General features: G+C 37.0%; 1 protein-coding gene across 3 annotated transcripts; it reads right to left on the bottom strand.

Moving 5' to 3' along the window:
* Nucleotides 1-6,444: 6,444 nt before the first annotated feature.
* On the bottom strand, nucleotides 6,445-11,196 carry LOC110621698 (scarecrow-like protein 9). Of its 3 annotated transcripts, none has more exons than XR_006351763.1 (2): nucleotides 8,048-11,171; nucleotides 6,445-6,801 (listed from the first exon to the last, which is right to left on the bottom strand). XR_006351763.1 is itself a non-coding variant. In XM_021765985.2 (2 exons), the coding sequence occupies exon 2, from the start codon at nucleotides 10,692-10,694 to the stop codon at nucleotides 8,445-8,447; it is 2,250 nt and encodes a 749-aa protein (XP_021621677.1). In that variant the 5' UTR covers nucleotides 10,695-10,805; nucleotides 11,051-11,196; the 3' UTR covers nucleotides 7,793-8,444. The 3 variants fall into 3 exon arrangements, 1 of the variants encoding a protein (XP_021621677.1); XR_006351762.1 differs by lacking the exon at nucleotides 6,445-6,801 and having other exon boundaries at nucleotides 7,793-8,265; nucleotides 8,362-11,171; XM_021765985.2 differs by lacking the exon at nucleotides 6,445-6,801 and having other exon boundaries at nucleotides 7,793-10,805; nucleotides 11,051-11,196.
* Between the last annotated feature and the right edge of the window lie 2,851 nt (nucleotides 11,197-14,047).

The raw sequence follows: 14,047 nt of genomic DNA, 5'->3' as shown, positions 1-14,047 counted from the left end.
TAGGTGATTCTAGGTCATAGTATGAATATGCATATGTATCATATATGTACATACCAAAATGAGTTACAGCTATGATATGATTCTGATGTAAATCTCTTCTTTGTGTCTTTAGGTCTAATAGAAGATGTCATCTGAGTCACAGAGAGCAGTAGATGAAGAGATAAAGAGTCATGCTCCCTCTGAGGCAGCTGCACCTGCTGCTGCTCCTCCACCTGCTGCTGCTCCTCCACCTGCTGCTGCTGGCGGACCAGGGCAAGATGCATTGTTTCAGCAAATAGCTGAGTTGCTTAGAAGGGTACCAGAGGTACCACCACCTCCACCTATAGCAGTCCAGGTTCCCCCACCTGTTGTAGCCCATGCACAACCTAGGCCTCCAATAGAAAAACTCAGGAAGTATGGTGCTACAGAGTTTAGAGGTAAAAAAGAAGATGATCCTTCAGCTGCAGAATTCTGGGTAGAAAGTACAAAAAGGGTTTTACAGCAGCTACAGTGTTCACCAGCAGAGAGCTTAATGTGTGCAGTATCATTGCTAAAAGATGAAGCCTATAGATGGTGGACAACATTACCAAGATGGTTCGACTAGAGCAGCAGACTTGGAAATTCTTTTTGGCAGAGTTTAAGAAGAAATATGTTGGGGCCTTATATATAGAGGAGCGAAGGAGGGAGTTCTTATACCTCAGACAGGGCAGGCTTACAGTAACTGAGTATGAGCAAGAATTTGTCCGACTTAGTAAGTATGCCACAGAGATAGTTCCTACAGAGGAAGAGAGATGTAAACGCTTTGAGTAAGGATTACATGCTGATATCAGGATGTACCTCACAACTATGCATATTAGGGAACTCTCAGTTTTAGTAGAGACGGCCCATAGCCTGGAGCGAATTAAAGAAGAAGAGCAAAGTAGGAAGCAGAAAGGGCAGCAGAAGAGGAGCCAGAGCCAATATCAGGGACAATCCTCTGCATCTCAAACAACTAGTAAGAGACAGAGGGAATTTCAACAGACAGGGCAGAGAGGGCCACCTAAGCAGATTCAGAGACCTGGGCAGAGTTCAGGAGTGAGGTCTGGACAGCAGACTACCTCAGTATCCAGTACAGGAGGACCAGGTAGAGGGTTGCCACCAGTATGTGAGCATTGTGGCAGGAGACATGGTGGAGTATGCAGGAGATTAACTGGGGCTTGCTACTTATGTGGAAGCTCAGACCATTTCATGAGGGATTGTCCTAGAGGCCAGTCAATGCAGCCTATGCAGACAGAGAGACTATGCCGACAGGGTCTAGAGGCAGAGGTAGAGGTAGAGGTGAATCTAGTAACGCTCAGAGTCACAGAGTATCAAAGACAGTAGACAGACCAGACGCTAGAGCACCTGCGAGGGCATATGCTATTCGTGCAAAGGAAGACCAAGACAAACCAGATGTTATAGCTGGTAAATTTTCTATCTTTGGCAAATATGTTTATGCATTAATTGATCCTGGTTCCACACATTCATACATCAGCATACCCATCAGTAATGAGAAGGGAATTCAAGTAGAATCTTTAGAACATGACATAGCAGTGATCAATCCCTTAGGACATCTTGTGATTGTGAATAGAGTTTACAGAGATTGTCCTATATGTGTGCAAGGTCACGCCTTTTTAGGTGACTTGATAGAGTTACCTTTTAGAGAGTTTGATGTGATTCTGGGTATGGATTGGTTGTCTAGACATCATGTCATAGTTGACTGTAAGTTAAAACGAGTTACACTCAAAACATTAGAGGGTTATGAGGTTATAGTTGTTGGTGAGAGGTCAGATTACCTCTCTAATGTCATATCTGCATAGTTGACTGTAAGTTAAAACGAGTTACACTCAAAACATTAGAGGGTTATGAGGTTATAGTTGTTGGTGAGAGGTCAGATTACCTCTCTAATGTCATATCTGCCACTATAGCTAGGAGATTGATTAGAAAAGGTTGTACAACCTATCTAGCTAGTGTAATTGAAACTAAGAAGGAAGGTCCTAGTGTCTCAAACCTACACACAGTATGTCATTTTCCAGATGTATTTCCTGAAGAGTTGACAGGGTTACCTCCAGAAAGGGAAGTGGATTTTGCTATAGAAGTTGTGCCAGGTACCGCACCTATTTCAATTGCTCCTTACAGAATGGCTCCTACAGAATTGAAAGAGTTGAAAATACAGTTACAAGAATTACTTGATAAGGGCTTTATTCGACCTAGTGTTTCACCATGGGGTGCACCAGTATTGTTCATGAAAAAAAAAGATGGATCTCTTCGATTGTGCATTGATTACAGACAGTTGAATAAGGTAACTATAAAGAATAAATATCCACTGCCCAGAATAGATGATTTGTTTGATTAGTTGAAAGGGGCCAGCATTTTCTCTAAGATAGATTTGAGATCGGGTTACCATCAGTTGAGAGTTCAAGGGGTAGATGTGCCTAAGACTGCATTCAGGACACGATATGGACATTATGAGTTTCTGGTTATGCCATTTGGGTTAACAAATGCACCTGCATCATTCATGGATCTAATGAACCGTATCTTCCATCCATATTTGGATCAGTTTGTTGTAGTATTCATTGATGGTATTCTGGTATACTCTAAAACTAGAGAAGACCATGACAAGCATCTGATGGTAGTATTACAGACTCTGAGGGAAAAGCAACTTTATGCCAAGATCAGTAAATGTGATTTTTGGCTCGATGAAATAGCATTTTTGGGACATGTTGTATCAGCAGAGGGAATTAGGGTAGATCCCCAGAAGATTAAAGCTGTTATGGAATGGAAGCCACCAAAAAATGTTGCAGAGATCAGGAGTTTCTTGGGTCTAGCTGGGTACTATAGACGGTTTGTGAAAGGGTTTTCACTTATAGCAGCTCCATTGACTAAATTATTACATAAGAATGTTAAGTATGTTTGGGATGATAGATGTCAGGCAAGTTTTGACAGATTGAAGACTATGCTCACCGAAGCACCTGTACTTACATAACCTGTTTCTGGTAAGGAATTTGTGATATATAGTGATGCTTCTCACAATGGACTTGGATGTGTTTTGATGCAAGAAGGTAAAGTGATTGCCTATGCTTCTAAACAACTGAAGCCACATGAGAAGAACTATCCTACTCATGATCTAGAGCTGGCTGCCATAGTTTTTGCACTAAAAATATGGAGGCATTACTTATATGGTGAAAAATGTTACATCTATACAGATCATAAAAGTCTGAAATATTTACCCACACAGAAGGAGCTAAACCTGAGACAGAGAAGATGGATGGAGTTACTAAAAGATTATGATTGCATTATAGATTATCAGCCAGACAAAGCTAATCTGGTAGCAGATGCACTCAGCAGGAAATCCTTATTTGCATTAAGAGCAATGAATGCACGATTGACGATGGCATATGATGGAGCTATTATAGCAGAATTGAAAGTTAGAACCAGCTTACTACAACATATTAAAGAAGCATAGAAAGAAGATACAGAGATAGCTTTATGGACTAGACAAGTACAAGAGGGGAAGAAGCAAAAGCATGTTATAAGTGATGATGGCTACTTGTACTATGGTAATAGAATATGTGTACCTAATGCTGGAGAGCTGAAACAGAGTATTCTTACAGAGGCACACAACAGTCCATATGTTATGCATCCAGGTAGCACTAAGATGTATCAAGATTTGAAGATGTACTATTGGTGGCCAGGTATGAAAAGAGATATAGCTGAATTGGTAACAAAATGTTTGACAAGTCAACGGGTGAAAGCAGAACATCAGGTTCCATCAGGGTTATTACAGTCTATCGCTATACCAGAATGGAAATGGGATAGAATGACCATGGATTTTGTGACAGGATTGCCACTCACACCAAGGAAGAAAGATGCCATCTGGGTAATAGTTGACATGTTAACTAAATCAGCGCATTTCTTACCAATCAGAATGGATTATACATTAGAAAAGTATGCAGAATTGTACATTAATGAAATTGTGAGACTACATGGTGTTCCTATCTCTATCATATCAGACAGAGATCCAAGATTCACATCCAGATTCTGGGAAAAACTACATGAAGTTCTAGGGACAAGATTGAATTTTAGTACATCTTTTCTTCCTCAGACAGATTGCCAGTCAGAGAGAGTGATTCAAGTTTTGAAAGATATGCTCAGAAGTTGTGTAATTGAATTTGAAGGAAGCTGGGAAAGATATCTCCCACTAGTAGAATTTGCTTACAACAACAGTTATCAGGCTAGTATTAAAATGGCTCCCTATGAAGTATTGTATGGCAGAAAATGTAGAACCCCATTATGCTAGACAGAACTTAGTGAAGCTAAACTTGTAGGTCCAGACTTGATAAGACAGACCGAGGAGAAAGTGAAAATTATCAAAGAAAGATTGAAAGCTGCAATAGATAGGCAAAAATCCTATGCAGATTTGAAAAGAAAAGATATAGAATTTGTTGTTGGGGACAAAGTGTTTCTAAAAGTTTCTTCGTGGAAGAAAGTGCTAAGATTTGGCAAGAAAAGTAAGCTAAGCCCTCGGTTTATTGGTCCATATGAAATAATTGAACATGTGGGTCCAGTAGCTTATAGGCTAGCTTTACCTCCAGAGTTAGACAGAATACACAATGTCTTCCATGTATCCATGTTAAGAAGATACAGATCTGACCCTTCACATGTCATTTCAGCAGAAACCATTGATGTACAACCTGATTTAACTTATGAAGAGGAACCAGTGAAAATTTTAGCAAGGAAAATGAAAGAGTTAAGAAATAAGAAGATTCTCTTAGTGAAAGTGTTGTGGAGAGATCACAAGGCAGAAAAGCTACATGGAAAAGTGAAGAAGTGATGAAGCAACAATAACTCCAGCTATTCACAGCAAGTAAAATTTCGAGGACGAAATTTCTTAAGAGGGGAACAGTTGTAACATCCTCAAACCCATAGCTAGAGTAGTGCCATCATTAGGTATGAGTTAGGTTATTTCACTACTAGAGTAAGTGTCATTAGGGGAGGTGCTAGCTTAACTCTAATCTGCTAATAACTGAATCATAGAAAACGCAAATAAAGAAATGGACGTATCCAGAAATAAAGCAGACAGTGTGATTAGTGAGTCGGGAACGAGTCACTTTCGGGAGGTGCTTAGGGTTTCCCGACGTGCTTGCTTGAGGTGCTTGTTTAAATCCATCATGCTTGCTTAAGTGAAAATGACTTCTAAAAGGCTAAATGTATAGTTTAGTAGGTCAATTTATGATTATTGAAAGTTTAAAAACTAAATTGAAATATGGTAAAGAGTTTAGTAGGTTGAAGTGTAAATATGGATAGTTAAAACATAACATTAAGTTTATTTCCATATGTCACCTAACTAAGGAAAGGAGAAATGATAAAGCAAAATGAAAAAGGGATTATCTTCTCCACCATTTCACTTTGACATAGCTCCCACCATTGAAAACCAAAACTTTATTTTGTCTTCCTTCCACCAAAGCCAAGCCAAATCTCACCCAATCAACTTCTTGCTTTAATTAAAATTCATCCTAAGACCAAGAGCTAAAGGAACAGCCATATATTGACGGAATTGAAGAAGAAAAATTTAGGGTTCCATATACACCAAATTTGAAAATCAAAGGTAAGTTTAGAAAAGTGTAGGAAATAATATCTTCTCATTTCTTCATGCATGAATTTGAATTATAAAGCTTTAATGAATTCAAATAGCTTCAAATGATGTGCATTTACATTGAATTAATGATACTTAGCCCTGGTAAACGTAATAGGAGTCGAGGTTAGCTTAAGGGTATGGCATGCCCTATAAACATACAGAGTTCGCAGTACTGCTACCGATACATGATCTATATTTGAGGTTACATATCAGGTACCTCATAAGCACGGCCACAAAGCCCTACTATCACAGTTTTGGCCTCTGAGCCTACCGTTTGGCACCCTGTGCGTACCGTTATAATTCCTTATCTACCTAGTCGACCCTACTATGTGGTTATAAGGGCTAAGGACCTAATTAAGGTTGATACTTGTTTTGTGAAATTATCAGTGAATGTTAACAACTTTTGATTAGCTTGAAATTGTTTACTTGATTATCTGTATAAGTGAACTTGTTTACTTTATTTTGTTATTTGTTTTCTATCACCCATTGAGCATTAGCTCAGCGTGTTGGTTCTTACCTCACGCAGGTTTTAGATAAAGTAGATACGTGGAGTTCATCAGAGGTCTACATCAGATATCAAAGCCATTATTATAGCTGGTTGTTTTGAGTCTCTGAGTCATAGTGCAGTTATATTTTTGCATGTACAAATTTAATAGAGTGAGTTGTAAAGGTTATGTAATCAAAGAATAGTAAGATATCTAATGACAGTTGTTAGTGTAATTATAAGTGTGATTTTCATATGTATTACAGGTTAAAGTGCTAATGAAACAGAGGAAACTCTGCCAAAAATTTTGGTTTAAAATCTCACATTTATTTTAATCACTTGATGAAATTTATATGCATTACCTAAAACTTGATATTTACAGATAAAAGTAATTGTTTAGTCTTGATATGTCTAATAAGATATAATTTGTGACAATCCTTACTCTATCTACACTTTGATAAGGTAAGGGGTGTTACATTAATTTTTTTCAGTGCGCGTGCAAATAGGGCTACGAAAGAACTGGGCTTACTGTTCCTCTTCAAGTCCCATCATCAAGCTGGCTTTCTCCTTACTAGGCCTAGGTTTGCGGACAACTCGGCCTGCTACGTGTTTTGGGGCCCAAACCTGAGCTGCAGAGCAGGCCTGCCAAGGGGCGCCTGTTCTACTTTCATGGACTTGAATCCTGCACCAGGCTAATTATACAAGTTATATCGATTCATGACGCGTGTACGGACGAGAGAATATTTTTTTAATAATTTCAAGTGCAAGAATGATGAGATATTTATTAATATTTTTTAATTTTTTTAAAAAATTAAAAAACTTAAATTTTTATTTATATCAGTTGTAATTTACTTTCTTTATTCTACTAGGATTAGACATTTTTGTATTATTAATATTAAATTTAATTTTTTTATTCAAATAAAATTAATTTATACTTTTAATTTTAATTAAAATTTATTTTTTCTATTTTTTTTACTCCAATTAGGATTATAAGATATTTATTTATAGATAACTTTTATTTATACATATGTAAAGCATCATATTTTTAATAATAGGAATTTATTTTTAAGTTTATTTTTTTATCCATTAGTTTTCATATTTAATTATTTATCAAAGATTTTTTTATAGCATTTTAAATATATTTTATCATTTGATTATTTTTATTTTCAGTAATATTTATTGATTAGGAAAGAAGTAGAGTAATTTTAGAAAATTATTTTATTTTTATTTATTGTTAAATCGTGTGATGAGATTTTTTATAACAAATTAATTCTGAATCATCCTATGTGGCCTAAATTATAACAAGCCAACATGCATTAATTTAAAAAAATAAAATAAAAAGGCAGCTATTCTCTCATCTCAAGCCTCAAGTAAAAAACTGCAATTATGTACATTATTTAAAAATGAAAAATTGATGCATCTAATATTAATAGAAATTAATATGAGAGTGGATTTTATAATCATCAAATTAAATATTTATATCAAGATTTGTTTAAATCAATTAGACAGTGTATAAATTAAAATGTAAATAGGTAACCTAACGATTTTAGAACTCATTTCCATATGTTGTAAAGCTTATAGTAGGTGTACCCATCTTTATTTGCGTCAGCAGCAAATTTATAATCAGACACCTATAACAGGGAACATAGTGATTCAAATTTAGGGAAATTCTATTGGGTAATGCTTGAAATATCATTTCACAAAGCACATTTGGGTCTCTTTTCCAAATTATCACAGGCATTAGTTGAGAAGACAGCTCATTGGCTGAGGGTGCATTTTGTCTCTGGTGTGCAAAAGAGTGATATTACAGAATCAAGAAAATAGCACTTCAGAGAGATTCATAATGTCAAAAAGTGGCTTCTTCTTTTTCTTCACTTTAAAAGGTCAAAATGTTATGTGCAATTGCAAATAATTTTACAGCACTTCACCTTGCCAAAGTTTCTGTTGCACTGTGAGAGCTTCATCAAAGATTCAATCCAGAACTTCAAGTTTGCTGATTTGTGCATCACGATAGAGTACCTCAGCGAAAATACAAACATATCTGATAAATATGCAGGCCTCATTTTGGGATTCTTCAACATGTGAACTGGTTAATCTTCATTTGTCTATGTGCCAATTGAAAATTAGAATCACCTACTAGATTTGCCTGTCAGGTCAGTGGATATATCACTTATAATCACTTGTACAATGAATGTAACACTATGCATAGAAATAGAAAGGTAAAATGGGATCATAGCAACACCTTGGACTATAAATTGTCTATTTCAGAACATTTTATAGGCATGACGAAAAATGCAAGCACAGATAAGTAGGTGTTCAAGATTCCTATGTAGGTCTCCAAATAGAAAGGGAATAAATAATTCGTCCCTTCCATCCTTGCAATAGCCACCGACCATCCTCATCAATTAGGAAATCTTTGTGGTAAAGTTTTCTCACTTTATCAGTTGCGCACTTTACTATCTCTCTGCCAAAAGATAACTGCACAAACCCAGCCCTTAAGGTTCGGACCTGCCACTGCTTGTAAGTTTCTGGTCTCTCCACTCTCTCCCAGCCCTCACAAGCCACAACATTTAAGGCTTCTCTGCCAAAGATCTCCTTTTCAATCAGCATCCTTTCCTGATAGTCACGAGGCACAATAGTGTCGAGCATATCAAACAATGAGGAGAAGTGAAATAGAGCCTCTTTGAACCGTGTGACAAAGAATGGGGCATTATAGGCCCCATTGATAATTGCATGAATGAAAAAATCAGGATTAATCTTTCTCACTAAATTAAGAACAATGTCTTTCTGACTGTCCACTGCTACTGTTTCATCAAGCAAGTTCCTAGCCCGATAAAAACAGGTAACAATGATGACTTCTTCCCTGTCAATTTTGAGTTCCTCAAGTTTTATGGTTTCCCATTTTTTTGCTATGGCATTGTACTCAAATGGCACATTGAACTTCTTAGCATAAGTTGCTAAGCGACAACCCGTTTCCTCAACTCTCTCTGCTGGCCGAAAACCAGGTTGGGGAAAATCTATTCCAGTAATGCGAACATTTGGTGGACCACCTGGTCTCCAGGAAAGCCTCTGGATAAGGGTAGGCCACTGGAAACCATAAAGGATACCGAAATCTATTATATGAAGCCTCTTTGAATTTGCAGAGAGATTCTTTATTGTCTTGTTAGAGACAAAATTGGAGAGCTTTAAGAAAGGGCATGCAGCCAGATAGAGATGGTAAGCTTTCAAGATATTAGCAGCAGATGTTCTCCTGCTAACAAGGCCTTTGTAAATCTGACTACCAGTACCCGCCATGCGTGACTCAAGACTATCAGCGAAGCAATGAGCCAACCTCTGATTCCCATCCCCAAATGGCGATGAATGCCGCCTAACCTGCTTTAGCAGTTCGTTTGCACTCAAACGATCATCAGCTGCCACAGCTTGTGCACAATTAATCAAAAGGGTTCTCAAATCCACCACGTCCTTTTTCCCATTGTGTTTCTTGCGTTGAACCTTTCCACCACTGGATCTCTTCGTTTGCACATTGTGATTCTGGTCATTTTTTATGGCTGTATTCCTCAATGCCTCACAGAGATCCTTGAGATCTTTCAAGCCTTCTCCAGCACTATAAAGCAACAATCTATCAAACACGTGTGGTTCCATGTCAGAATCAGCATATATAGCTGGTTGCTTGCTACTCCTTCCTTCTTCTATATCTGCATCTTCCCTATGTATGCTCTTCCTTCCTCTTGGCCCACAAGGTGAGTACTCTCCTCCATCCTTTCTCTCTTCCTTGACTGTAACCTCACTAATCCTTACCTTTGGCTCCCTAGATAAGAACCTATTGACCTCAATATTACGAAAAAGGTCATCACCATTGGGAAGAAATTTGCTAGCCTCCTCAACCCCCTTCATAAACTGCGAAATGGATTGGCTCTCATTACTCCAATCAGAGATTTGAAAAATACTGCTTGGAGAGTCCACTAGCCCATCAATGCTAGTGATTACACTATTTGAAGAGCTATAAGATGATTGAGATATGGTAGAAACTCGGAGAGTTTGTGGCCGAAAGGAATTGTAATAACTCAGATTCTGAATACACGTGGTATCATCTAAATGACTAACACCATTGTTATCATCATTGCAGTTTCTGGTGAAACTATAATATGGGTTCTCACTATTTTGACTGGTAGAAGCGTGGTTTGGCTCTGGTGAAGGAGGGTACTTCTTGCCTAGAACCTCATAAAATGACTTCTCAGCGGCTTGAAGATCTAAGGAACCTTGAAGCATACAAGTCTTATCCTCCATATCTTCTTCCATAAGCATCTGGCTTATGTATCTCAAAACTGTATCTGAAAAGTCACAATCTTCTGGGGAATCTTCTTCATGAAGGGCATTAGAAATTGGGGTTACATTATTGGGCTTTGGATCAGTTGGAAGGTAAGGGAACTCCATAGATTTATGATCTACAAAACTATTTTCAAATTTTTGTCCAGAAACACAGCTCTGATTGGAAAGAACAGGTAAAGATCGATTTCCCAATTGGACTCCATTCAATGAACTCGAAAAACCTCTTAAGCGGGGGTCCATAATCATCTACTAGTGAGAAATCTATAGGAAAACTCAAAAACACACCCACAACTCTTCAATGAATCAATTCCTTTTCAAAATCAGCTCAATTTCATAACAACTTGAATTTCTTGATTTCTAAAAACACAAAGCAATTCAAAAAAAAAAATCAACCTTCAAGTGTTTCATTCATTTAACAGAAAGAAGAAACAAATTCAATGTATTTTGCCAAAATAAAAATTAAGCGAACGAATAATGTTTCAAAGGAAAACCCAATTAAAAATATAACACGAAGGTCAACTACAGACGATTAGAGTTTCAAGCGAGATAGAAACTGATAAACTCACGGAGAAGAGGAGGAAAAAAAAAAGCAAAAAGCTTACCTCCATGGAACCCCCAGCTTACACACAGAGAGAAACAGAGCGAGCGAGCGAGAGAGAGAGAGAGAGAGAGAGAGAGAGAGAGAGAAGTGGAGAAAGTGCAGAACCAGTGAGCAAAGGACAGAGGTCAGTTAAAAATAAAAGAGAAAAAATAAATAAATAAAAAAGGGTCTTGTGAGGTAAAGACAGAATCAGAGCCGTTTATCAAATCCCATTCACATCATGAACGAACGATGGTGAAGGTTTGTCTCTGAACTAATAAAGACACAGCGAAGTTTATCAACTAACCTATAAAAATCGAACACCTGTCTCTCGAAAAGGACGGTTGGTCTGATGTGGCATTTCCAGTTGGGGCTTTTTCTCGCGTACGAGGCCGAGCGATCTCTTTCCCTCAAGCACGAGCGCTCTCACTTTCACCTTTATAAAAGCGGAAGACGGAATTACCAAATTGCCCCCTTAAGCAATTGGCGGGACAGTAGTTGCAATGTGGGAGTGCACGTGGAATTGTGTCAGTGGCATATTTCCAAAAGTATAAGTAGACGTTAATGTCAAGACGAAATTTGAATTTAGAGAGAGATGGTGTGCTTGTGGTGCGTTTCATCCTATGTTGACCTCTTACAATGTTCTTTAAAAAGAAAATAAAATTATTATCATCGTCGCTAAATTTTTAATTAGTTTATTGAATAGTATTTATTCAAAGAATTTATTTAATTAAACCACCTCTTTGTAAAATCAAACTTTTTAATCAGGTTATTAAAAAATTCATTAATCATGTTAAATATTTTTAATCAATTCCTATAATTTTTTCTCACTAAATATAAAATTGATTAAAATGATAAATAATAGATAAATATTAGTGTAATAAAATATTGTGCTAACTTTATCTCTACTTTTATAGCATGCATATTGTCTAACCCACCGCAAATCAAGTAATGAAGCTTGTTTTACCTTAAAAATTAGTGAATAGTAAATGGAAAAAAAATAAATACAAATGAAGAAAGAGACAAACTAATGAATATCAAATAGATAAATCAATATAAAATAATAAAAAAATTTGACTATAGTTATTTGTTAATTCTTAAGCTAACTCATTCAATAATTGAAAAACGAGATTTGAAACAGACATGAAAATTAAAATTTGTCTTAGTGGGGAAAAACGGCATCAAAAAGTAAACTCAGTTCTAAATTTGTGATTGAAAGTTTTTCACAAATAGCAAAAGAGTAGCTATCCCGTGTCCATGGAATAGCCATTAACATTCCATTTTATATTTAGTTTTGTGAACAAAAGCAATAAACCCAAATCGAATCCCAATGCGATATGGACCTGCAACGGATGTTATTATGGATGAATCCATCTCTCAATCTATGAGTTAAACTGACTCGCGGTTGTCGAAACCGGTCAAAAATAACCTTCTTGATTATCAACAATTTACAACTGCAGATAGTGGTGAAGGATCGAATCCACAGAGAATTAATTATCTATTTATTTTTCTCAATCAAGACCAAGAGAACTAAGTGAAAACACAATTGAAAGCAAGTAATTGAAAGCTGAATGAAAGTAAAGTGCAATAAAAGTAAAAAGGAGGTTTTGAGAATGATTTGACTAACAACTATTGAAACCAATTAAAACAGCAAATAATTAAAATAAAAGAGGAAATCAATATGAGAAAAGTCTAATTGAAGATATGGATCCACTTTGGTTGTTTGGGTTGATCATTGAAACTTATATTTTCTTGATTGATTCAATAGATTAGTTATGGGGTGGAAAACGCTTCTCACCACCATGTCTCTCCTTATGATTAAATCAATTAGGGAACGTCCTCTAATCAATTACTAATTAACAAATTGCTAAGGAACGTCCTTGGACCTTAGGCATCAAAACAATTGTCAATTGCATAAAGAATGAGAGAGATCCAATCCTAGCTACTCAAACGCATGAGATGTTGCTAGATCATGCAATTCCTTGGTTTTTACACCAAGTGTTCTTAGGTCAGAATATTTTCAGCAATTACGGACTAACAAATATCCTAACTAACAATTAATTAACTTTGCAATCAAGAATCAAGTGGCCAATTTGATCAAAACAACAAAGCAATCTTAGATTTAAGCACACAATTGCATGAATATTGAACAAACCAAAAGCAAACACTTTATGTTCAGATCTCACAACCCTTTAAACAACCTTAGTTTCAACCAAACTTCAACTAGAATTAAGGGTTTCAGCCACTCATGGCTGAACCAAAATAGAAAATAGAAGAAAAGAAAGCAAGAAGATAAAGAACCAAAGGGGAGAAGCCTTGGAGAGCCTTGGAGGAGTTGTGTGGATCAAAATCTGCCTCTTCTTGCCTTCATAAGGATCTTAAATATGTCTTGAGAGGCTGCCTAGGGTTTCTTGGGTGTCCATGCATCTTTTAGAGGCTGCCCTAAGTGCCCTTGTGCCTTCTATGTGCATGTGTGGAGTTGTAAGGACTTTTTGGTCTTTTAATTGTTGTCCAAGTGTGTCCAAGAAGCCTTCTTCACATTATTCATGCACTAAAGAGGAAGGTGGAGCCTTGATTTGAATTTTGAATGTGCATGGCATAAAGTGGAAAACATGTGATCTTCAAGATTTGGCTTCTTGAATAAGAAAGAGGCTGTTCGGGGGGACTTTTGGCTGCCTAAGATTAGTTTCGGAGGCTGGACTTTCAGCTCTGGAGTGAAGGTTCGGCGGCCGAAGGTGCCTCCGAAGATGGGTGACTTTCGGCTCTGGACCAGACTTTCGGCTTTCGAAAGTGCTTCCGAAGGTGGGTGACTTTCGGCTTCCGAAGGTGCTTCCGAAGGTGACTTTTCTGTTTTTGGCACTTTCTGGCATTTTTAAGAGCATTTTCTCTAGAATGTCTCTGATACGGATCCAATAGGGCAAATTTCTAACAATAGTGTGGAGCAAACTTATGTCATTCAAATGGATCTAAAAGGAGTTCAAAATCATATTCATATGATCCATATACATTTGGGGCGTGC

This window comes from Manihot esculenta, chromosome 8 (genome assembly GCF_001659605.2).
Source record: "Manihot esculenta cultivar AM560-2 chromosome 8, M.esculenta_v8, whole genome shotgun sequence".
Classification (NCBI taxonomy): Eukaryota; Viridiplantae; Streptophyta; class Magnoliopsida; order Malpighiales; family Euphorbiaceae; genus Manihot; species Manihot esculenta.
The sequence above is the reverse complement of the archived record's forward strand: the minus strand, read 5'-3'. Positions and strand labels throughout refer to the sequence as shown.

Coding starts and splice junctions, on each gene's coding strand:
- LOC110621698 (XM_021765985.2), bottom strand. CDS start 10,694: ATGATTATGGACCCCCGCTTAAGAGGTTTTTCGAGTTCATTGAATGGA.